This window comes from Scleropages formosus, chromosome 3 (assembly GCF_900964775.1).
Source record: "Scleropages formosus chromosome 3, fSclFor1.1, whole genome shotgun sequence".
Lineage (NCBI taxonomy): Eukaryota > Metazoa > Chordata > Actinopteri > Osteoglossiformes > Osteoglossidae > Scleropages > Scleropages formosus.
In genome coordinates, this window is record NC_041808.1 from 3,316,637 (window position 1) to 3,342,718 (window position 26,082).

Here is a 26,082-nt window from a genome sequence, read left to right on the forward strand (position 1 = left end):
CACAGCGGTGTCTTTGTGGTTCGCTCTGTTTAAGGAGCTTTTCTCCTTATTGCTTCTTTTTCCCTTGTTCAGACTTGAGCTTCGTACTTTCAAATAAAAAGAGGCTGTCAAAAATATGTTGCACTTCTCCGTTTTTCCAGCACGTCAAAAAAGCTAAAGCTAAACACTTCTAACATCGGTCTCTTATTTTCCACATCAAAATTCACTCTCATCTCATCTAAAGTCACAGCACATGTTTTATGTATATATGTGTGTGAAACACATCATCTGCTTTTGCATCTAAGTAGGGCAATGGTACCGTACTTCTATAAATTTTGCAATAGTTTTATTTCATCACTTTAGTTTTACTGGGTATTTCTCAGTTACTCTGTGGTCTGCACGTTTGGGAGATAAGTGTTAGTGTTAAGCGTCAGCTAATTTCAGCTTGCATCCGTTTCCACGGCGACAGCAACGCTGTTTATATTCTTCTCCTTATTCGCTTCTTTTGTTTTCTGTCTCGTGTGTAATGTTTGCTCATCCCGTGGTCGGGACTAACAGGGGTCAATATTGCACCAAGTTCTGGTTACCTTAGTGGCATTCTATATTTTTATGTCTTTTCTGCCAAAAATAGCCTTGGCTCCTAAGAAAGGACTTGATGTCTTTACAGTAGGAGGAAGCCATACTGGAAAGTTTTATTATCCTTCACATATATTACATCAGATCTGTAGGTGAGTTGCATTTGTGTTTTGGGGAGAGTAACCTGCGTGAGGTTCTGGTCAGGGATGATGGCCGGCGAAAATTTGAGTCGGGACAGGAGCTGCAGCCCTCGCAGCTGTGCGTCTCGAGTCAGCATTTCTTCACTCTAATTGCCAGATGTGAGTCTCACAATCTGCGCAGGACCCAGGAGATGATTTGGCACGGGTTTGTGTTCTTTTTTCTTTTTTTAACACAATAAAGTATCTGCGGAAATGGGAAGGTGACTCAATCTTCTAGAAATTCTTTTGAGCCCTTTGTGTAAAGTGGGAGCCGGTTTGTGTGGAACTGTAATCCTAGCCGATGACATGCTGGCGCTTACCGGCAGGCTGGGGAGAGCCCACATTGAATATCCTGGTGAAAAACGGCACCTCCTGTACAGTACGCCCCTCCCTGGACAGAATGGCATTCTGGGAAAGCAGCCTTTTCACAGCTTATTACTGCTGAAATGTGGCAGGAGGGGTGGAGGAGGTTAGAGTTACCCAGGACTGTTTCTCTTGAACTGGGCTCCACTCTAGTGACATCCAACACAAACAGTGGCCTCGCTGACCCTTGCATTTTTGATCATTGACCCTTGCACACTTGATCATCCGCTACGCCCCAACCAGACTGCTACGCTCTTCCGCATCTCCCCACTTGGTGATCCCACGCACGAAAAGTAAAGCAAGGAGGTTCTCGGTTCTGGCCCCGTTGTGACGGAACACCCTCCCCCGTCACTCAGAACTGCTGAATCTCTGTCCACATTTAAAAAGGGTCTTAAAACTCACCTCTTCCAGACTCGCTTCGCCCATCATCTCTTAAGCTCATGTAAGGTGTGAACGTTCATGCACCATAACTTTAAGATGATGCCGGATAAACCTTTACGCAGCTACTTTTGTAATGTAACATGAATGTTTATATGTCTCTCAAAAAAAAATAATAGGAAGGTGATCAGGAATTGAGGGTATTATGATAAAGTTTTGTGCAGCTACTGGTGTGCTGAACATTGTTTCATATGGTGGAATGAAACAAACTAACTGCACTTAAGAATCTGCATCTCCATCTGTGTCTCTTTTTCTGCCAATGCAATGAACACGTTGTATTTTGTATGAGATGTACGTCGCTTTGGAGAAAAGCATCTGACAAATGAATAAATGTGTGTGTAAGATGTGTCCTCGCTCACGCAGAGGCTGGAGGACATAGGAGAACGGAGGAAGGGGGTAGTGTGGCCGAGCGGTCTAAGGCGCTGGATTTAGGCTCCAGTCTCTCTGGAGGCGTGGGTTCGAATCCCACCACTGCCAGTTTTGCGGGCGACTCTGGGGAAACATCTTGATTCAGGGGGCCTTACCTGGCCTTGGACCAGATGTTAAATCGGATGCGTGCACATCAGCTGCCAAAACACAGCTGGGAGCATACTACTTCGCGCTACTGCCTCTAGATCTGTTGATTGCAGGTTTGATCTCCATCTGCAGTACCCTTGAGCAAGGTACTTACCCTAAATTGCTCCAGTTAAATTACACAACTGCATAAAGGGGTAAATGGTTGTAAAGCAGTGTAATATATTGTAAGTTTCTTTGAAGAACAGTATCCGCCAAATGAAAAAATGTCAGGCTTCCTATCCTGGACAATGATGTTCATGTCTTAATAATTTTGCCCCATTTTGTTTCTGGATAAATGGATCAGATAATGAGAACTGCAGATCGGCAAACTATGAGCGTTGATTTTTTTAAAGAATCCAATGTAAGCGTTAAGTGCGGACAGCAAAGAGCTACCAGCGGAATATACACGTTTTTAGTTTGGGTATTTATGGCGTATTCGAGATCTGGACTCGCTCAGTGCAGAGCAGAGTTTGCGCAGTGATGTCATTTGCAATCAGATGGAGATCTGCATCCAAAAAACTGCTGATCAAGAGTTTCTGAAGACTGTAAAGACCACAAGACCCATGCTTTCTGCAACTAAGAGGAAAGAAATTTAGAGATAAATGATGAGACAGCTGCCATTTCTCTTTTTTTTACCAACTTACCTGTTGCCATGGAAACTGAAGGACGTGGCCACAAAGCTGAGACGCCTGAAAGGTTAAAGAGCAAACCGCAAATCAGCCGAATATGGTATGAAAACGGTAAGTATAGGTGTAAACTTACTGATAAGTTGCGCCTGGTGTTTCTCCTAAAATAGTGCTGGAGGTGCCCGGGCAGCACATGCCCTAAGATTTACCATGGTAAGATACACTAATGTTTTCGCTCTTCACTGTGGTAGAAGCTATCTGACAGACTGATGTAGAGAAGGCTGCACGTGCACCTATTTTTTTTCTTTCTCATGCACTTGAGCACATTTTATGTTTTGCTTGTGGTCAGAAGGTGTGGTTTAAATTTACATTTATTTACTTAACAGATGCTTTCCTCCGAAGCAACTTCCAATGAACTCTACGTAGTGTGATGAGCCCACACCTTAACTTACACTGCTAGGTACACTACTTACACTGGGTCACTCATCCATAAATCAGTGGAACAGACTCTCTCGGTCACTCACACACTATAAGTGAGCCTGAACAGTATGTCTTTGGACTGTGGGAGGAAACCAGAGCACCCGGAGGGAACCCACACAGAGCGAACATGCAAACTCCGCACAGACCGAGCGGAGATCGAACCCACGTCCTCTCGCACCATTCGGGTGCTGTGCTACCGTGCCGCCCGAAATTTATACAGCTGGATGCCTTGGGCAAAGGCAGATGTGCCGGAAGTGCTGCAAACTGCTGTCGTACCTTGGAGCACAGTGACCGTGAGCGGCATCCAAAAGCGCGAAGGAATTTAACTGCACGAAAAGTGATTGTCAGCGCCTTTTATGCTTTATGCTTTATGCTGGCACAGGAAGGCCTGGTCATCTTGACCAACACGATTACGGTCTTTACCGCAATCCATTTAACTGAGTCCGATTAATAATCCAATTACTTCCTGCATCCAGAAATAACCTTTCCTGCAGTTCGACTGTACAGCTGTGGCATGAAGTGTGTCAAAGACGAAATGCAGATATATAAGTGCGCAAGGCACACACGCACACACACACACACACACACACCGATGACCTCAGAGTGCTATAAAAATAAATGGGGGGGGGCCCATAGACTCGCTTTGTTTTGCCCGGACGAAATACCCCGCTCACGCAGGGTTCCAGTGTTTACAGTGACCTCATCTCGCTTGATGGTGCGGAGCGACAGCCCGCAGTGGAACAACGTGGAAATTTGGCATCGGAAATAGAGCAAAGGGAGCTTTTGTAATGGAATGTGTTCGAGGACCTCTGGCTGGCTGTTGTTTGGCCTTCGAATGACACTGTCCAGAGGAGGGACTCAAGCGTGGTACGCGTACGCGGCTGGAACAGATGACCAGCAAGGTGCTGCGTGCCCAGATAAAAGCCTTTATCTTCCATGGAAATGAACGCTCGGCGATCAGTGTGGGAGTTCCCGGGAACCTAGAGCGAGTCAAATATTTATCTATACAAAAGAACTGGACATTGGAGTTACATCCAAAAATGTCCCTTCGGTTGTGGATGTGATTCCAGTGAAAGCGTTTGATCGCGGACCATGTTTGGTCTTGCACAAACGGAGACTTCTGTACACAACCTGGCCTATTTTTTTATTATTATTATTATTATTATTATTATTAATATTGTATTTGTGTGTAATATATTAGCATTCTTGGGTGGCATGGGGGGGGGCATGGTGGCGCAGTGGGTTGGCCCGGGTCCTGCTCTCCGGTGGGTCTGGGGTTTGAGTCCCGCTTGGGGTGCCTTGCGACAGAGTGGCGTCCCGTCCTGGGTGTGTCCCCTTCAGCCCCATGCCCTGAGCTGCCAGTCTAGGCTCCGGTTCCCCGCGACCCCGTATGGGACAAGCGGTTCAGAAAGTGGGTGGTGTGAGAGGACGTGTGTCCTACTGGAGGCAGGTCAGGAGCGGACCCACGTGCGGACTGTTTGTAATCTTTCAGCAAAGTTCGTAGGACGGGGCAGAATCGAAGTCAGGGACAGGCGTGGGTCTTCCGAGGCGTCAACATCGCAATACGGGCAAACCGGAGTCAGGAGCCGAGGAGAACGGGCGAGAGTCAGAAACCAGGAACGAGGGAACAGGCAACACGAAGATGCTGAAACTGCAAAAACCAGGAAGGAGTTTGCGAGAATCTGCCTCGTCCTTTGTTTCCGGAGCTCCTTATATCCCGGCTGTCATCAAGTAGCCGCAGGTGCTGCTCTGCTTGTTCCCGGGGGCGTGACGACGTGGGTTCGATCCCCACTCGGTCTGTGTGGAGTTTGTATTTTCTCCCTGTGTCTGTGTGGGTTTCCTCCGGGTGCTCTGGTTTCCTCACACAGTCCAAAGACATACTGTTCACCCATAGTGTGTGAGTGACAGAGAAAGAGTGTGTGTGTTCCACTGATGTATGGATGAGCGACCCAGTGTAAGTAGTGTATCTAGCAGTGTAAGTCACCGCGGTGAATAAGGTATGTGGCCTGATAACACTACATAGAGCTCATCGGAAGTCACTTTGGAGAAAAGCATCTGCTAAACAAATAAATCTAAATTGCAGTAAACTGGCCCGCTATCCAGCATAATCCTGGACCAAGGAGTCAGATAAAGGAATACACGTAAATAAGCGACCGCGCTGTGTGGCCTTGCGCTTTGCAAGCCTCGTGTTCCTCGGTACTCCCAACGCCCCTCCCCCCGGTGCTCTGGTTTTTGAATAAGTCGCTCAGCGACCTAAGAGCTGCACGCCTCAGACAGGCTTCTTTACGGGAGGTCACATGCGGTACCTCTTAAAGAGGATGTGTGTTAGTGTGTCTTCCTGTTATCAAAATGCTGGTGTCGAATAATTAGACGGTGACCTTCTGGGGAAAACCCTCGGAGCGTCCCGTGTCCGGTATGGATGCTACTGCTGACCCAGTTTCGCCTAGTTTTTGCAGCGTGATCCAGGCGCTGGAACTGTCGAGGGAGCCACGATGGAGGAAGTGGGTCAGTGGAGTTCGGGGAAAATACCAACGCGGTAAAAAAATGTGACACGACCAGCGCAGCGGCCTGAATTTGACCTTCTGTGGAGCTTCTTTGGTTCCTCTCACCAAACAGGTCCGTCGTGAGGGTGCCACCTTCCTCTTCGATTTCCTCATAGCCATGGTGTGTGTGTGTGTGTGTGTGTGTGTGTGTGTGTGTGTGTGAGAGAGAATGTGCTCACAACACACACGCCTTTACCACCAAATAAAGGTATGGCTCTAACCTTTACTGTGGGTCAACATTCTTTTCAGAGTCAAAATTCAACACAAAGGACAGTAAAAGTGGGTCTCTGGGAAGGAGAGCGGTGAAGGGATGGTTAGAGCGGCTGCCTTTGGACTCGAAGGTTGCAGGTTCGAATGCCCCCTCCTGCTGTAGTACCCTTGATCGAGGTACTTTCCCTGATTGATACAGTAAAAATTACACAGCTGCCTCAATGGAAATAAATCCGTTGAAATCCATCCTTCCTTTTTCATTGAACGAGACGTCAACGAAAGGAACGGCCCTGTGGACACCAAGCCGAGCCCTTCAGGAAGTTCAGATGAGCCCAGCGGCGCGAGTGGGAAAATATACAGGTTGCTTTGAGTGCAAGAATTTGCCAAAAAATTCAATGGGGAAGCTGTGTTGAGACGGCCCCCCCCCCCCGGGGGGTCCAACGGAGAGGTAACAACACGGTGAAGCCCTTCGGCCAGCGCGGTAACAAGTGTAGAACTCAAGGTCCATTGCATGAGCCAGTGGGATGGAAGGGTCCACACTGGACATGACTCAAAGAGTGGTGCCCCAGCATAGCTACTCTTTATCACTGAATGTTTCTAGAAATTTATACTTCTATTCAGTCATTTAGCAAACACTTTTCTCCAAAGCAAGAGGAAACAAAAGTGAATTTTGCCATCGGACGGAGAGCTGCAGATGCAGACATTTTGGCGGTACGGTCGCTTCGTCACTAAGTGGCTGCATATAGAATTGGTAGGTGGTCATTTTTCTAGACCGATAATTACGTTTGTGGAGTCGGCAGAAGATCTGGAGAGGAGGGAGTCTGAGAGAGATGTGTTTTGAGACTCTTCTTGAATCTCGAGAGGGACTCAGCAGTTCTGAGGGATAGGGGGAGATTCTTCTGTCATGCTGGAGGCAGAAACAAAAACCTTTGTGTTTTCGATTTTGGACCTCTGTTAGGGTTAGGGGCCACCAAACAATCAGAGGTGGAGGAACGAACATAGGACCTGGTTGGGTTGTAGCAAGTGATCAGGTCCTGTAGGTTTCTGGGAGCTCATTTCAATAGCAATTCAAAAATTAATTATGAAAAAAATTCTGAAACAGACACCCAAGCGTGTCGTTTCTGAGCACGTTGGTCGCGTGGGTGCCGTTCTGTTCCGGACATTTCTCACAAATCGGAAGGGCTTTTCTGTCCGTTCGAGCAGCTCCCAGCTTTATAAACACTCCTTCCAGAAAACACTTACCGTTCAGTTCCTATGGTTGCAGGCAACTCCTCTAATGGTCATTCCTGTTTTTCCACTAAGTCTCAGAATTCCCAAACAGAACCACGGTATGAATCATTCCGCATTGTTCTGTGGTCACGCAAGCGTGTGCATGCATGGCTGTGTGTGCGTGTGTGTGTGTGTGTGTGTGTGAGAAAAAGTGATAACAGATAACAATTACAAATGACAGCGATATCATGATGCATTGAATCTTTCCACCTGCATTTATTTCTTCTCAATAGCTCTGTTTTTTTTTTTTTTTTTTTTTGCCTTATGACTGCGGTACCAAGACCACTGTGTGTCTCTGATTTTGATCCAGTCCTTGCTTTGAAGGCCGGGGGGGTCTTGCTCTGGTCACAGGGGCGTTATCTGGATCATCGCAAGGAACGGTACCCATCCTGGTGAGTGTGATCTCGGAACGGCAGTGTGTTCTGGGAAAGGCTCGACTCTGGGGGGTGAAGGCCGCGCTGCGGTGATGACTGACCTGATGATCAAAGGCACTTCTCACCGGTGCCTCACACTCAGACAAGATGAGCCATCCTGTGGTTCATGGAAACTTCTGGATGATCACAGAACGTTTTCAGACCCATGAAGAGCAGCACGAAATGGGTACGCTGCTGCGGAGAACCGAATACCCCCCATTAACACACCAGCTATGACAGGAGCCCTTTGTGTCTAAAAATAGGTGTGAAGACGTAGAAAACTGTGAGATGTGGCAGCTCCCTCTGGCAAATCGAATCTTACAGACAGCTACGTAAAAATACAATGATGTAAAACGAAAGGCTATAAATAAACACATGCACGTCCAAACAGCTCCCGTTCGATCCCTGATCCCACCCCCCCGGCCCTTGGACAACGTGCACCTGTGACGCTGGACTCGAGCGTGAATCAGATGCAAGCAGCAATTCTGGGTGATGAAGATCGTCTTGTCGGACGCTCGCTGTCAAAGCTTGACCCACAGGAACTTTCATCCATGGGTATGTGACTGGCTCAGCTTCACTCAAGGACTCGTAGTAAAGTCCAAAATCTGCTTTGGAGACGTCCCTGAATGTCTCGGATAGAATGTGGCACGGTGGTCTCGTGCGTCCCGTCCAAGGTGTATCCTGTCTCGTGTCCTGTTCTTGCAGGACAAACTGTGGACCATTGGGATCTTGAGTTTGACAAGCAAGGTATTAAAAGTGGATGGATGGATGGATGGATGGATGGATGGATGGATGGATGGATGGATGGATGCATGGCCGATCACAACAGAGGAGCACCCACCACCTCTTGTATGGCTGCAAAGCAAAAGCCAGAGCAGAGGCACTGGTGCAGCTGGAGTTCCCTCAACGCACTGATGGAGTAGAAGCAAAAATGTGTTACAGAGCTCTGGTCAAACAGGATTCACTCAGATTAGGCATAGCACAGTTTCAATATGTGTTAGCATATGTTTCGGTCTGACTGTGTGTGTGTGTGTGTGTGTGTGGGTGTGTGTGCGTCTTACTGGAAATCTCTTCCCGTACACTTCACATTTTATTGCCTGTTATATCACTGATCCCATATTTTACATATGACTACACTCAGTAATCTAGAACCACTTATAAAATATAGCAATCTATGATATAGATAGACAGAGGGCTGAGTGTCAGAAATTCTCTTAAAATTTAATTTGATTTTACTGGAAAAAGTGAAAGAAAAAAATCTATATATAGAGTGTCTTACTTGAACTGATTGCAGTTTTTTGCATGTCACAGTCCGAGGCTTTTTTTTGAATGCAAATATATTTATATATTATGATTTGAGGGGAATTTTAATCAGGATCCACAGGCCACTAGGAAAGTTTGCTCCGCCCACTTATGGCCCATTTCAACCAATAGCGCTCGAGCGCCCCAGGCCGCCCCTTGCCATTGGCCGCTGATGCACTGGGCATTGTTCCAGTGTGGCCCACCTGGTGGGGAAAGGTAATGGCACTAGTGACATAACCTCCACGTGACCTTGAAAACAAAGTACAAGCTGTGTTACCTAGGAAAGTGAAATGTCATTTTCGGTGTAGGTCAGCATTCCAGAGGGTAAAGCTGATTGGCTGACCAGTCATAAATATGCGGAAGCACCGCCAAGGTTCTGGTGCAATGACAATGATGCTGAGCATTTGTCTCATGGAAGCATGTAATCATGCCCCTGATGTTTTCCCATACGCTCATTCAAACCACGCCTAATACCTTTTCTTTACTGCTTTTTTTCTATTTTCCGACTGGTGCAATTAAAAAAACTGGTGACCGCCTACACACCGTGGTGTACATTATTAATGGCCGGATTTCTGAGAAGACACCCGGAGGTGGAGCACGGTCGGTCTGCTACTGAATTCGTTCAGCATTTCTGCTTTTCGTAACTAGTTTGATATCCTTATCACATTACAGTGAGCCTGATAACATCTGGACACCGGCTAGTGTAGGGGTTCAATATAAGGCCTTTGCATCCGAAGGTTACAGGTTCACCCCCCATTGGGCTGTGGTACCCTTGAGCACGGTACTTCCCCTAAATTGCTCTGGTAAAATTACCCAGCTCTGTAAATGGGTAAATAATTGTAACCTTGAGATTCTAAGTTGCTTTGGAGCTAAATGAATAAATATAATGTGTCACATTGAGGCCTTACACCTCCGGCCTCCTTTGACAGCACTGCAGGCACACACACTTCTGGTCTGATCACATGTGAGGTACATGACATCACAGCTGAAAGGATATTGGCTCAGGTCCCAGAAGGAGTGTAGCTATTGTACCATTGAAAGAAGTGTTTGCTTAGTAAAAAATACCCAGGCATTTACATGCGTAAATTAGCAAGGCATTTTTCATTAGATAAGATAATGTCTCGCTCTTTTGATTGTTTATTTGACTGTGGCTGAGCTGAAGATTGTTATCTGCTGTGTTTTTTTTTTTTTTCCAACGGTTGTGAGTTGATCTGTGCACAATGCCCTATGGTTTTCGCCGCGCCCCGCTCCACACATCTGCTCAGGAAAGGCCTCGTACTGATGCCTTCCTCGTGCCGAGTCCCAGGGTGCGAGCCTCCTCCACTGCGTAAATCATTCACGCAGTGCTGTATTCATCCGGGCAGTACAGCTTCACTAATTATTAACGGCCGGTGCCAAGGTTCAGAGTCCAGCGACCTGTTGCACTTAAGGAAATGTTTGTCTAGCAAGGATCTCTAGGGCAGTGTGAGCCGGTGCTGCTCTGTTGGCAATTTCCTTCACGCACAGAAATTATTTCATTACGGACTATGAATTTACATTTACATTTATTCATTTAACAGAGGAGTAGCTGCAACTCGGGCGGCTGATGGCATCGTGGTTGGAGCGGCTGCCTTTGGCTCCACAGGTTGCCGGTTTGATCCATGCCTCTGGCTGTAGTGTCAGCAAGGTGCTTACCCTGCAATTGCTCCGGTACCTTCACCTGGGTAACCAGTTGTGGTCCTGTGATGGACTGGCATCCTGTCCAGGGTGCACACCTCCCCACCCCTTGCGCCCAATGTCTCTGGGATAGGCTCCGGCACCCTGTGACCGTGCTTGGGACAAGTGGTTATTGAAATTGCTTGGTTGATCGTACAACTTAAATGTGCATCAGTGCAGTGCTGTGGAGTTGGAATTGGAAGCAATTATTGGGTCACCAGAGTTGGTAAAAATGTACTGTATAAGTTGACCCCCAAAAATAAGAGGTATAATAGAAGTTTAGGCCTATGTTTGCTGGATAAGTCGACCTTCAAAATAATGCGCAACTTTTAGCCAGTGCTGTGGAGTCGGAAGCAATTATTGGGTTACTGGAATCGGAATCGGTAAAAATGTACCGACTCTGGCTAAATGTACAATATATGCCAACATATAAGTCGACCCCCAAAAATTAGAGATGTAATATAGGTTTTGGCCTATATTTGCTGGATAAGTCGACCTTCAAAATAATGTGCAACTTTTAGCCAGTGATGTGGAGTCGGCGTCGAAAGCAATTATGGGGTTACTGGGGTCGTAGTCGGTAAAAATGTATAGCTCCTGACCAAATGTACTGTATATGCTGGCGTATCAGTCAACCCCCAAAAATTAGAGGTGTAATATAGGTTTAGGCCTATATTCACTGGTAAGTCGACCTCCAAAATAATGTGCAACTTTTGGGCAGTGCTGTGGATTTGGAGTCGTGGAGTCGGAGGTGGAAGGCAATTATTGGGTTACTGGAGTCGGAGTTGGAAAAAATGTACAGCCCCTGACTAAATGTACTGTATATGCTGGCTTATAAGTCGACCCCCAAAATTAGAGGTGTAATATGGGTTTAGGCCTACACTCGCCGGGATAAGTCGTTAAGTGACGCACGTCTGTACGTGTGAAACCAACATTATTTGAATAACTGAAAGTGAACCAGAGATGTGGCAGAGAGAGGAAGAGAAGGAAACCGTGCGGGACTGGGTGCTGTGGGCACTGTGGGAGGCCTGTTTCCTGGTGTGAATTCAGGACCCAAATGAGAAGCTCATTGTTGTGTTTCTTGTGTTTGTTCACTTTTCAGGTCCTCTTGGCAGCTGATAGGGAGCGAGCTGCCGGTTGACCTCCTGGCTGATCACCTCTCCAGTGGTCTCTGTGCACACACACTCTGGCATGCACAACCTACAGAGCGACATTCCGTGTAAGGAAGTGGCATGACCACAGGTCAGGCAACACGAAGAGTGAGAAACAGAACACACACACAAAGTGTTCTCAGTGGGCCGTGACTAAACTGACCAAAATGTTGCTGCAAAGATATCTTTTTTCACACACACACTGCCTGAACCTCTTGTCCTATATGGGGTTGCGGGGAGCCGGAGCCTAACCCGGCAGCACTGGGTACGAGGCTGGAGGGAGAGGGACGCACCCAGGACGGGAGGCTGTTCTTCGCAAGGCACCCTAAGCAGGGCTCGAACCCCAGGCCCACGGGAGAGCAGGACCCGCTCCAACCCACTGCACCGCCATGCCTAGCCATCTTTTTTCACCTACATTTATTTATTTAGTTGATGCTTTCCTCCAAAGGAACACACACTGATTTACTTTTCTACATGGTGACTTTCAGTGTGAGGTCTGTACACTGATTTACCCATTTATACAGCTGGGTAATTTTCACAGTGCCAGTTCAAGGTAAGTACCTTGATCAAGGGAACTACAGCAGGAGGTGGGATTTGAACCTGGATTCTTGGCGTAAAAAGCAGTTTTTCTAACCACTACACTCACTGCTACTGCACTTTATGATCAGGAAAAAAAAAAGAAAACAGCTGTGAGAAAGCTGGTGTGTGAGGAGAGCGCCACCGTACCGTGACAGAGCCCACAAAAGCACATCTGTCAGTTTCCTTCTTTCATCAGCGGCATCTGGGAGCCATTTCTGCGCCGCGGGCCGGGAAGGGTTAAAACGCCTGCGAAAGATGACGTCAGGCGAATGCGGTTTGGTTCCGGGCGATGGACTCCTGCCACGCGCTCGATCTCATCGGCGGTTTTACCGGGAACTCGGCGGTCAGGTGAGATCACGTTCGCCAGGACGCGCCGCTGCGACAGCGCCAAGAGGACCACAAAGGTGTTGTGTCTGGACTCTTCATGCCTTGGGCCCGAAAGCCCCTTCCGCAGCATGACATCATGCCTGTCCGGAAACTTCTTTCAGAGATAAGAATCCTGGCGGTGGCTCTGTTCACTCGGCGCTGCTTTACCCCAAATTTCCATTTGATTTATTTCGCTGACATTTTCCCCCAAGCTTGCAACGATCTACCTCTTTATGCAGCATGGTAATTTTTACCGTAGGTTCGGGGTAAGTGCTTCGATCAAGGTTACCACTGCAGGAGCTGGGATTCAAAGCTGGGTCCTTCAGGTCAGCAGGTGGCGGCTCTAACCGTTGCGCCCCCTGCTGCCCCGTTTACCCTGTTTACCGTACGGTGAAGAGTCCGGGTTCTGCTCTACGGTTCATAATTGCGGTCCAGTGGCTCAGGACCGCGTTCGTCCGCAGCAGAGACCCCGATTGCCCTGCTGCGCCGTTCGCTCTCTGCTCGCACACGCACTTCTGCCAACACACAACTATGAATAAACTGCTTCCCCAGAAGTCACACTGCGCTCTTTGTGTGTTTCTGAGGAAACACAGGTCTGGGGGGGCGGAGCTGTTTTCACAGGCACGCCGCGTCCCTCACCTTCAAAGGCTCGTCATTTACACCCCGATGGCCTTAATGGCACCTTCCACTTCGACTCTATTATTGTTATGATTATTATTAATAGTTATCATCATCGTTGGTGCTCGCTCTGGTATCTGAACGAACCCGTTTGGCGCTCTGTTGTGACGTGTGTGTAGTAAGTGTGTGTGTATGTATATATTTTCATTTATGATCTGTTCCCGTTACAACGCGGGGGGGGGGGGTGCGAGCGCGGAGCAGCTGCCCCAATTGCGTAACCCCGCCGACTCCTCTCTGTTTTCTGTTCGCTGAAATTGCTCTTCCAAGTAAAAGGCAGTTATGTCGAAGCGGCTCTGAACTCCACTGAACTCCGTCTCCTGTCACGTGGCCTCGGTGCAGATGGTGCGATTTGGCTTTCTCTCCCCCCCCCCCCCAGGAGTGGGGTGAATCGCTCGCAAGACACACACCTCTCTGAGAGAAAGCCCCACACACCTGCGCTGGTCCTCGGGAGGCCTCCGCACGCTCTTCCCCCCGGGCCTCGACCCAAACCCCTACTGGCAGGGAGCTGCACATCTGTGCAAGTGTGAGACTTCAGAGAAATGCTGCGGCATCATATTATTGACCCCGCACTGGCGCTTACGCCGGTAAAAGCATAACCCAGATAGAAATACCATACATGAGAGCCCACCAACATGTGACCATTGTTACTTCTGTGTTTTTCCATCCTTGGAGTTAGCTTTGTGCACCAGGCTTTTTACACTGGTTTACCCATTTATACAGCTGGGTAATTTTTACTGTATCAGTTCAGGGTAAGTGCTTCCATCAAGGGTACTAGAGCAGAGGGTGGGATTTGAACCCTGCTCCTTTAAGTGCAACACAGAAGCGCTAACCACCGCGCCACCTGCTGCAACATGGCACAAAGGACGTGGTGGGGTATGAACCGACAGCCCACTGGAGTTTGGACGTGACCCATTCTACTGGTGTAGTGAAAAGCTTAAAAACACGGTCCTGATCCATCTTCGAGGGTCATGTCTAAACCCCAAACACCTGTTTTGGGTTTTACCGTACCGTGTCCCATTGCTGTGACCATCCATCAGAGCGGAGATGGGATCCATCGCGCAGGGTCGGACGGCGATGGATACGACCCAGGTGTGCATGAGTTCTCTCCCGTAGCGGCACAGCTTGAGTCCTGTCAACGCGCTGGGGTTGTCGAGGGGGAGCTGGACCCCTGGTGTGGACCTTGGACTCGGTACGAAAGCGATGCGGTGGCCCCTTTCACACAAAGAGGTCCATAGAGGTGGACGCAGCCATCGGAACCCCTAAACATCTGTGTCCGGCAGCTGCACACACACACACACACACACACACACACACACACACACACACTTCCAGATTTTTAAGCCAACCTGCTGGTCCTTTTCAGTGTAATCGCTGTGATAGATGTTGTGGTTATTTGCAATGAAGACAAATTCATTTTTTTTCTAAAATATTAAATGCCCCCCCCGCCTTTGCTTTTCTTAGAAAATGGTGCAAATGCAGAAGATGACAAACTGCAGGTTTATCTTTCCTGTCCTGTCCTGTCCTTGACTCTCAAGTGTGTTCCTGGGGAGTGTACCCTTAGGCTTTTCGAACCCGCGCTCTGTCGCCACAACTGCAGCGATGCGGTGGCCGTGCGCCCTTCTGCGAACTGTGTCGTCTCGTCTCGTCGCCGTGCAGAAGCGGGCCTCTTTTTCTTGGTAGCACTATTGTTTTTATGGCGTGTGTGAGGTGTGCGGTCGCAGGGTTGTTGTTTTGACGAGGTGAGGCATCACTCGTCGCTTCAGGTGTAACCTGGTCTCTACATCACCCCCCCCCCCCAGCGGAAACACACCTCATCGGTCTGGTTTCCTCTCCCCGCCCCCCTCCCCCGAAAGACCTCTTTCGCATGTGAAAACACGGTCGTCGGCAGCTCTCCTCTGCAGTTCGAAACACGTTCGCTCACACGAACGCACACAAGGGCGCGTGCAGGCAAGCGCTCGCATGCTCCGTCTGTGCAGATGCACCAGCGCAAAAATGGCACACGCACAGGGCCACACACACACGCACACACACACACACACACACACACCTGTAAACGTAGTAGCTTCCCATATTGTGTTCTCATTTGGGCTAGCTGGTACCCCAACACACACACACACACACACACACACACACACACACACACACACACACACACACACACACAGAGATTATCTAGGTATCCAGACCATCCCTCTCGCACCATCATTTTTTTAATGCTCTTTACTCTTATTATTATTATTATTATTATTATTATAGTTGTTGTGACCCCGCCCCATGCGGTTATGTCTCGAGAGCACGCCCCGTCAGCACTTTGTCGTGGCAACCGAGGACTCGCAGCCGCAGGCGCCCGGCCTGCAGACGCAGCACAAATCCGGGCTGCAAAACACAGGGGGGATGCCTTGGGGAGGGGTGCTTGCATGAATCAAATGTGTGTGTGTGTGTGTGTGTGTGTGTGTGTGTGTGTGTGTGTGTAGTTGCGCGAGTCATTGGGGGACGACGGCTGGGGGGGGGGGGGGGGGGTTGGGGCATTGGGGGGATGTGCTCAGGACTCGCATGCCGGGCAGGCAGCTGGGGGCAATTCAATTAAAAAGCCCTTTCCTGGAAATGGGGCTCCTGACGGCACAGAAGGTATGCAGGGAATGGAAACCATGTGTGAAACCGAGAAAGGGGCTGGGGTGGGGTGGGCTTGGGGTTGTGGCCTGCTGCGTGCAAACACACACACACACACACACATGCACTATCATCACCAAAAGGACTTATCTCTTACTCGTTATTGCAGCTCGCACGCACACACACACACACACACACACACACACACGCTCAGAAACCACTGCCCTCTCACATACCCTCCGTGTCACAAGCAGCGCACCCCCTGTCTAGGAACATCGACGGTTCGAAGGGAAGAAGCTCACAACCACAGATGACTATTTGAGGCTACGATTATGAGTGTGAATATCGAGTGTGACGGCGCGCGACGCCCGACGCGGACCTTCGTTAGAGCGCTCGGAGCCGCGTTCGCCGCGCAGCTGCGGCCACGGCCGCTCCGGGGACGTGAACCTGTGCGGCTCGTTCTTGCCCAACCCCCCCCCCCCACCCGGCGCTCTCTGGGCCCCAGGACGTATCAAAATCTTTATGCATTCCTTTCCCGTTAGGCCCCATCGCAGCACGAGCTGGCGCGCCGCCCACCCTAACATGGCCTCAATGGGGTCCTCTTTCTCCTGCTCGCAGACCGGCACGCATCTGCCGGGAAGGATCCCCCTCTGCCTCCACCCTTCGCACGGCCCTATAAAAAGCGCGCGCTCGGCATCCCGCGCTCATATTGATCTGCCTTCTTTGCACCGAAGGCTGCGGTTGCTCAACGGTCGCGCCGATGCTCTCGGCGGCTGCAGGACGTGACCGCGCCGACCGCCCCGAGGCGCACGGCGTCCGCAGGCCCTGCTCGGCACAGCTCGAATGCGGACGGACGCCCCCGTGCCACCGGATCCGAGCGGAGATGCGCGATCAGGACGGCACTTAACAGGAGCATCACTGTGGTCGTTATGCAAATGAGGTTGGCGTTACACTGGGAAATACTGCGAAATACATGCGTTCGGCAGTCGCTTCTTGTCTGATCGTCGTAGCATGTACCGTGGCGGTTACAGCCGCTGCGCTCGGAGCTCGGTTCAAACTCCACCCCCTGCTCTAGGCCCCTGACCAAGGTGCCTTCCCTGAACACATACAGTAAAAAATGACCCCGCTGCACAAATGAGTAAATCATCCTAAGTGGCTTTAGTGCTGCAAGGTGCTTCTGAGAAAACTTCCAACTGAAAAAATAATTACACCTTGTCATTCGGCGCACGGAAGTCACGGTCTTAATTTTCACCGAAGCAGTGAGTCAGGCGCTTGGACTCCTTGCGGGATGCGATCCCCGCTGCGCTCTGAAAGTGGATCCCTGGGGGTTTGCCTTTGCATGTCTGCATTCTTACGACCCATGCAGACGATGGAGGAGGGGATGGGGTGGGGGGTGGGGGGTGGGGGGTGGCTGTCCACAACAATCAGCAATCGGAGTGTTTGGGAACACCTTGTGCTCGGTTTGATGAGGGCGTGCACCGGGCTGCGTCAAACGGCGGTTTGCGCATGGCGCCAGTGGGGGGTGGTTATCGGGGTGGGGGGGCTATGGTTAAATCGTAAAGCGTTGAGTTTTCCTGCGCTGTCACAAACATAACAACGAACCCGAGCGGCCGAATGTTCCCAGAAAGGTCTACGAATAGCAGACGTACTTAGTCAAAGATGTGGGTATTGGGGTGTCGGGGGGGGGGGGAGGGGGACAGAAACAATCGTATTTTTTTTGTTTGTCTTTGCTGAAAAATACATTTCTCAGAAACATGGAAACACAAACATGTCCTGTTGAAAGACTGGTGTTTATTTTGGTCAGTTTGCACTGGGTGTATCGGGCCTAAGATTGTGAGCGTGTGTGTGCCTGTATATATCAGTGTGTGTTGTGTGTGCCTCCCAGGTCCTGCAGCACAGTTTGCTGCCTTCGTAATCTTTCTACACACACACACACACTCCCTCTATGGAAAGTGGCACTGTTGTCACGCTTTTCCGGGGTCCCATCGAGCTCCGGGATGAGACCCCGCCCCCCGGTAGTGAAGGCGGGTCCTAAAAGGTAGCGCAACTGTGCCCTTCTTGGCAAAAAGGCAGGGGGTGTGGTTTTAAAAATATTAATAAAATATTTTTTATTCATTTTTCTATTTTACTTTCCTCACCATTCAAGTGCTTCTACAGCAGCACGTGGTTCAATACTGTGGTGATGGTATATAGACCATTGTGAGGGTATGTAGACCGTGGTAAGGGTATATGCACTATGGTGAGGGTATATACATTGTGGTAAGGGTATATAGACCGTTGTAAGGGTATATAGAGCGTGGTAAGGGTATATAGACCGTGGTGAGGGTATATACACCATGGTGAGGGTATATACACCGTGGTGAGTGTATATAGACCGTTGTAAGGGTATATAGAGCGTGGTAAGGGTATATAGACCGTGGTGAGGGTATATACACCATGGTGAGGGTATATGTACCATGGTGAGGGTATATAGAGTGTGGTAAGAGTATATAGACCATGGTGAGGGTATACGCTTGGGAAACATCATTTCCAGCAATTGCAAGGCGAAAGTAGCGCATATATTTTAGGAAAAGGCGACATATCCCAAAACAACTTTAATGCTGGACTTTTTTTCACGTATAACCCAGTATAAGTGCTCTTTTATGGGCCGATTCCGGTCTCCAGTTTTGCTAGAGAGCGAGAGAAGGGAGAAACTGAGAAAAGTGAAAGTGGCGAGAGAGCGAGCTGTGGGGTACGGTGGGGCGCGGTGCGGTGTGTGAAGGCCGTCTCCCGGCCTTACTGTCATTGAGAGGCTCGCCCTTCTGGGAAGAGGCCACCGCTCTGTTTACAGAGGCTGCCGCCACGGGTGGGGACCGGGCTGATCGGGGGGGAGGGGGGGTGCATTCCCATCGGCCCCACCTGGGACGTTCTCCCACGTGCCGCAGCTGAATGTTTTGAGAATGAGTCCAAAAGACCAAACAGCCTTTGCTCCAGGCTCTCGTCTCCCCGGCCTCTTCTCAAAGAGCCTCCGGTAGTTTAACGAGACTCAACCCCGTCCAGGTTGCGGTTTTACACCAGCGCCTTTTACAAATTGACATACGACTCCCTCAGAATACAAATGTCAGCGAGGAGAAGTCCTGAAGGAAGACGCAATGGATGCGGTGATTCGGAGGAGGGTGTGGTCGCCCTACAGGCCGGAGGGCCGTTCCGGGAGGCTGAGGGAAACTATCCGCTATGAGATGCCGGGCTGCTGCGGGTGGCTCTAATCGGAGTCCGTCTGCCCCTCCGTGGACCTTCTTTCATCCACCTGCGGTCTGCGGAGACACGTATTTATCTCTTCCTGTGCAGGAAGCGCAGTTCCAACCATTATCTCCGAGGCATCCTCCCACTCCTTCCCTTGGGTGGTCTAACGGCTCCAGAGCTGGATTTGTGTGACCAACAGGTTGTTAGTTCAGCTCCTTGAGAGAGGGCTCAGTTCAGATTGCTTCAGCAGATATTCCTTGACCTCCACTGGGTTCGAAACAGTTTCACGGACGTAGCGCTAGGTTCAAGTCTGGCTCGGTCTGTGTGGCGCATGGGTGTTGCCGTCGGGCGTCACGTCGGTTTCCTTCGACGCTCGAAATTCATGCATTTCAAAGATTCCTATATGCGATTCTACCCGTTTACTCTCAGATGTCCTAAAAAGATCATCTAAATTCAGTGAGGCTTTCTGGTCAAGGTGTGCTTTTCTGATGATTTATGAAATTAAAAATTTACCGAAATTTACAGATTCACCTGTCTGACTGCGCGGCACTTTCGAGGTTCCGAAGTTGCCTCGTATCAGTCTTTCCATCTGTGTTGTTTCTGATTTCTTTTTTGTTATTGATAGGAAAATATGTGTTTCTGGAGTACAGGCAGTCCCCGGGTTACAAACGTCCAACTTACATACAACCCGTAGTTACGAACCCCCTAACCTATTATATTACAAATTCGAGTTACATACAAGGGTTCGTAATAACAAACGGGCGCTACTTTGCGACGAGCATCAAAACATTGTGCGTCTACAGGAAGTGTTTCTTTAATGTTTTTTATGTATAGGAAGGTACACTATATACTCTATACTATGACAAACATTGGACTAACTGATGTTAGATACGAACCGTACCAAATTGTTCTGACTTACATACAAATTCGACTTAAAGACAGGCTTAGGAACGGAAATCATTCATAATCTGAGGACTGCCTGTATTGGTGATGCTTAATTGCCTGCGGTGTGTGTGTGCATGTGTGTGTATGTGTATGCGTGTGTGTGTGTGTGTGAGATTGTCCTGTGATGGACTGGCATAACATCAAAGGTTTACCCTGCCTCACACCCATGTTTCTAGGTTGGGAACCCCACCAATGAGACACTGGACGGGCGGTTATTAAAATGAATGAATGACATGAAAACGGAAAAATAACCTATCCATCCATCCATCCATCCATCCATCCATCCATCCATCCATCCATCTGTCCATCCATCCATCCATCCATCCATCCTCCTGTCCGTCCATCCATCCATTCATCCATCCATCCATCCATTCTCCTGTCCATCCATCCGTCCATTCATCATTACATCCATCCATCAACCCACTTTCAATAACCGCTTGTCCTGATTTCAGTGAATATTCCACTATATGTACAGATTACAAAAGAAAAACATTTGCTGAGCAAACACACAATGACCTCTGTACTTGCAACTGTAAGATCAAGGTCTCTTTCTGAGCTGGTGAGCACGAACTCTGACGAGCGGCATTCCGCTTCAGAGTGAAGAAACTCTTGCTTTTATGCGAGCTCATGACGCGGGGCAGACAAAAACGCAGTGTGTCACTGTCTAGAGGCGTACGAACTGAGATGCGTCTGCAGCGCGGCGGTGCATTTGAGCGCCATTCAGCAAAGGCTCAACAGGACTAAGGGAACCCGAGGACCTCCACACGCACTCTCCACAGATGAACGCTGCTCCACACCCCAGTGCTGCTTCACCCACATTCCTTTGGCTTGTTTCGCTCTTCCATTAACCCCGCAGGTAAAACCATGTAATCATTACAACGTTTTTAGCTCCTCCAGGCTAAATCCCTGAATGCTCAATGTGGCGTCGCTCATTGTCATTCACCGCACGCCTCCTGCGCTCTTTCCTGCACCTTGTTAATCACAGCGCTTTTGCAGCACGGCACATCGGGTTGGGTGGGTAAACAGCTGCTGAAAGGGTACAGTTCGGGGTACAGGTCAAGGTCTGCTTTTCTCCCAGCGGCGAGCGGTTAATCTTTACGAAGGGTTTCATGCGGAGCGGCAGCAAGCGAGAAATATCCCCGTGTTTGCAGTGCACTGAACGGGGTGGGGGGGCCTATTCCTGACACTAAGTCTCGATGTTGCGAAGGCCAAGAGTGAGTCATGTCAGTCCCACTTTAGGAAGTCATTACGTGGCGGATGAGGGGTAGGCACATTATGCGAAAGCTCAGTTATCTGAAGAGGGTATTCATATTCATAGAGAGAGGTAAGGGTTTTCGGGGCTGCGGTGGGGTGAGGGGGAGGAACGCCGCAAGAGATGGCTCAGTTGTTTCAGATTTCCTGTAAGCGGGCCTGCTTCAATGAACAATTTAAATTTTTGGGGTCTTCAGGAGACTGAAGACACACAGGCCGAATTCTTCTGTTTCGCAAGGCTTTGGAAAACTTCAGATGTTCCGGAAAGACCCGAAAACGTTTAATCCCAGAGACTTTCAAAGTGCACGTGGGATGCTTTTTAACATGCTCTGTGGTGGGTGTAGTTGAACGTTTTGCAGCGTGTCACTCGTTGAGAGATCTGGGAAGTGCCTGGATGGGACGGGGGGAGGGCAGGATTTGGCAGAACTTTGTTTGAACAAGCACAGGAAACGGTAAGCCTTGCCCAGGGGTTTACGAACACCGGGAGCTACGCTCAACCGTACTGGAATCTGCTCTGCCGACACCCTGCTTTTTCACAGAAAGCCCACATCAGAGAAACCAGGGCCTGGAGACAGCTGGCTCTTACTGTAAATTCAAAGAGATTGAAAGAGAGACGCCTGAGAACTCACGCTTCTTCAATCACACGCTGTCGTCGAGAGCTACGCTGGGGGAGGGCTGCTGCGGGGGTCTACAGGAAGAAAGATGCGCTACGTGCACGCGAAAGCAGACACGTGTGACTGCATGTAGGTGCTGAGTAGGATGTGCATATGAAGATGCGGACCCACATTTACCTTGTGTGCATGTTACAGGAAAGGACGAAATGACACACTCAAAAGACAGGGATCATTTTGTAAAAATAGTGCTCTTTAATATAAATTACTGAAATGTCTTATAAATATAAATATGTGCAAATTTTCTTTTTTTGTTTGCTTTTATTTTGTTTTAGATCTTCAAGCTTGTTCTGCCAGTAATCTGGCGAGCCATTAAAGGTGAACTCTTTATAAAAGACTGGAAAATACACACATATTGTCTCGTCTGCTTTCACTAATGTAAACATTGTCTTGTATTAGGAAATAAAAAAAAATTACAACCGACGGAACCGGGGATTCTCCCGCTGGCTGACAGGAAGAGAGATTCCTTTTTAATACATTCATGAGCGAGCACATGAGGCATCGTGCCTGTGAAATTCACCACGAACCCCACCACACTGTCTGCATGCATTTCTCGTTCACGGAAGTCTCCAGCACGGGACTGCTGAGCACACGCATCTGCCCTCTCCTTTTCCAACCGAGCGCAGGGGGGTCAGTGTAACAGAGAGAGCACCCCCCTCGGCCCACATTCATATAGTGAGGAGCAGCGGCGTGCCCTCAGGGTGTCCCCGAGTGGCTTGGATCAGCTTCACAGGTCCGCACTTCACGTTTGTTTATTAGGCAGTCACTGGCTCTCTGCCTCTTCCTTCCACCGAGCAGATGTGAGATGTCGCGGCCTCTGCCATGGACTTCCTGCGAAATGCCAGGCCCCCGCCGTCTGCACTCAGCGGCACTCACACGGGGGCGCTAACGTGTGGGATGAGGCCGCCTGTCCAACCGTGCTCTTACGAATTGTCGTTCTCTGAACCAGTCTCAGGCAAGAAATGGGCCATCTTATCAGGAACATGCACCGACATACGGTGCTAGTCAGAAACAGTGCTCCGGGGAGGGGGCACCGGCGGCTTGGCGGGCCCAGCCTTCCCACCTCCCCCAGCCATCGACCAACCGTCCTCCCGCAGCCACTTATGAGGCAATCGTGGTTGGCAAGCAGCAGTGGAAATGTGTATGTCATTGCAGAGCGCTGGCTCCACACTTCATTCAGACGTGGAGGCAACACGGAGCTACCAAAACACCCATCCGGGTGGGTAGCAGTGGTCGTGGCAGTGGTAGGGTGGCAATTAAAAGTCAACAAGAAAAGAAAGAAAAATCTTATCAATTAAAAGAACTGAAGCGTAGCTATAGCAGCATACCAGATTCCCGCATGACAGTTCGCCGTGAACGTCGTCGCGAAGTGAGCCACGCTGCTACAATCACACTGGGTTGACTGGGTGATGGTAAGACCTTGGCGTTTGACACAAAAAGAGATGGGGGCCACCTGGCATCGGCCCCGCCTTGTCCTTCGCTGGAGGCGGGGCATGGAGGAGGCCCCACAAGGGCACAGGAGTCCAATTTGCACATGTCCATCGCAAAGGCAGGTGGTGGCCATACCAGAGCATGCCACTGACCCGGTTAAGTCCATGTCACCATGCCCATTAACCCCACCGCCCTCGTTTAGCCAGGCAAGCAGCGCTGCCAGCTTCCTCCTCACCACTCCCGAGACTCTTGTCTCCCGAAACATCTTCCGGAACTTCGGATCTCCTGCCTGCACACTCCCCAAGTCACCCACACAGGGCACCAGGCATCTGAGCTCAGTCTCTGGGGATTCCCAGGCCACCTGTTTTCAGTCTGCGGGACTAAGGGGGACTCTTTAGATGGGAGAATCGTACTCCTGGAGGAACTCCTTGAGCGGGTGGGGCAGTTGGTCCCTCCTGCTGGAAATGTCTAGGTGCCCGTTGACTGTCTTGCGGCAAAGATGCTGCAAAGAGGACATGCTGGTGGACAGTGGCTTCAGCAGCTCAAGTGGGATCTTCTCACCACCAGAGTGGATGAAGTATGTGCTGCGTGGAACCCCTGGGGACGAGCCACCTTTGGGTGGCATGTAGTGGTGGATCAGCTTCAGCACACAGTCAAAGCGGGGAACGGCCTGCGTGCTTTTTGGGTCAGTCTGCAGGAAGAAGGCGGTGCCATCGCACTGCACGCGCAGGTTCTTGGTGCCCGAAGCAGTCTTGACGCTGAGTGTGAAGAAATGCCGGTGGTCAGAGCTGTCTCGCACCAAGAAGGTGCCTTCAGGCTCTGCACTCAGGAGGCTATTGGCCTCTTTGCCGCTGACGGCACCCCAGTAGAAGCCGCTTTCCTGCAATTTCCGCACGGCAGTGAGGATAAGCTGGTACTGGACCTTGGAGCTGAAGGTCTTGTATCTATGGGGCGGCAGCCGCATGCTGGCATCAAAGGGGCTGCTGCTCATCGCGGAATCAAACTTGCTGTGGGTTACCATGGCGTTGCGCCCACACCCTGAGCTTCTTGGTGGATGCCACACAGAGTCCCGAATGGTAGGGCCCCAAGGTGGACTCGGGTGGCCAGGCAAGCTGCTGAGGGCTCAGTCACTGCTAGAACATCTGGAGAAGGTGAACTGTACAGCTGTGGTGGGCCACTGAAAGACAGGAGACGGGAGAGTTTGCATTAGACATGGTCTACATCATGGACCCTTCCTAGATGTGCTCACGAGCCTGGACCTGACATACCAACGTGACACAAGACTTCTGAAAGTGCAGCCCGAGACACGGGCGCGACTCCTGTCAAAGACATCGCCGATGATGCAACTGAAAGTTTACTCAGAGTTCAGAAGAAGTCAGACACCTTCTGAAGAATCTCATAACCTACATAGTCGCCCAGACACCTTCTCATAAACCTTTTAATGTACAAAAGTCCTCCAGACTTTGATGAACCTCATACTCTACACAATCCTCCAGACACCTTCTGAAGAACCTCCCGATCTACAAAGTTCTTCAGAAGCCTTCTCGTGAATCTTGTACTCCGAGTGATGTCCCTCAGAGACGCGACCAGAAGGCCACAATAGCAGACACATTCCTGTCAAATACCAACTCCTTCATCACCATTTTCAGACTTTGCTGTAAATATGTGCCACTCTTGGGTTATTGTACCAGTTTATGAATATGGAGATTCATGTGTCTGGATGGCGAGAGAAATGGCATCTTCAGTGAGTTCAGAATCTTCAGCTTCAACTTCTCCTGACTCCTCTCCATCATTCTGGTCTTTTTCGAAAATACAAATAGTCACTAATCTGCATTTTTCCCTTGTTTTAAACGGTGTTTGAAAAGACCGCTCATTATTTTTTAAGCCAGGGCTGTGATGTTCTTTCCATTAATTTTCTGAGGTAAAACCTCGCATGATAATGTATATAAAGACGCGCATCGGTATTTTTTACATTTTTGCCAACATTTTATAGCTCACAGAAGCGAATTTCGGACACACAAACGCACATAACTAGTCTTATAACACACAATCACTTACCTCAGCCGAGCCGTGTCTTTCCCCCGGAAAAATGTCAACTTGTTTTGTCCTTTAACAAAACACAGATGCCGACAGTAAATTGATAACTGTAATGTCCAGTGATGATGTTTTTATTTTTTTTTTAATTTTGTTTTTTTCGGAGAGCGGAATAAATCCTTCAGTCCGAGCGCAGCGCGATTCAATGCAGCACGGCGCGCGCGCGCGTATCGGCCCGTGCCGCCTGCGCGCGCGTGTGTGCATGTACGTGGTTTTGTGTGTGTGTGTGTGTGTGTCGCGAGCGCCCGGCGGAGCGCGAGCCTTATAAACGACAGGCTCCGCCCCTCGCTTCCAGTAAGGAAAGAGAAATCTGGCGCTCTGCTTCTGGTAAAACACAGCCAGGGGTATCTTATAAATACACTCCCTCCCCCCTCTTTCATCTCCCTCGCTCTCTCTCTCTCTCTCTCTCTCTCTCTCTCTCTCTCTCTCTCTCAAGCGAGCGCGAGCGCGAGTGTGTGT

At 49.7% G+C, this 26,082-nt stretch overlaps 1 protein-coding gene and 1 non-coding gene across 2 annotated transcripts; one reads left to right on the plus strand and one right to left on the minus strand.

Annotated features, from left to right (window-relative positions):
• Positions 1–1,930: 1,930 nt before the first annotated feature.
• On the plus strand, positions 1,931–2,012 carry trnal-uag (transfer RNA leucine (anticodon UAG)). The gene has a single exon. It is a non-coding gene; the product is annotated as a tRNA-Leu (tRNA).
• Positions 2,013–22,075: 20,063 nt separating this feature from the next.
• On the minus strand, positions 22,076–25,950 carry socs3b (suppressor of cytokine signaling 3b). The gene is made up of 2 exons (XM_018736410.2): positions 25,588–25,950; positions 22,076–24,706 (listed from the first exon to the last, which is right to left on the minus strand). The coding sequence occupies exon 2, from the start codon at positions 24,548–24,550 to the stop codon at positions 23,924–23,926; it is 627 nt and encodes a 208-aa protein (XP_018591926.1). The 5' UTR covers positions 24,551–24,706; positions 25,588–25,950; the 3' UTR covers positions 22,076–23,923.
• Between the last annotated feature and the right edge of the window lie 132 nt (positions 25,951–26,082).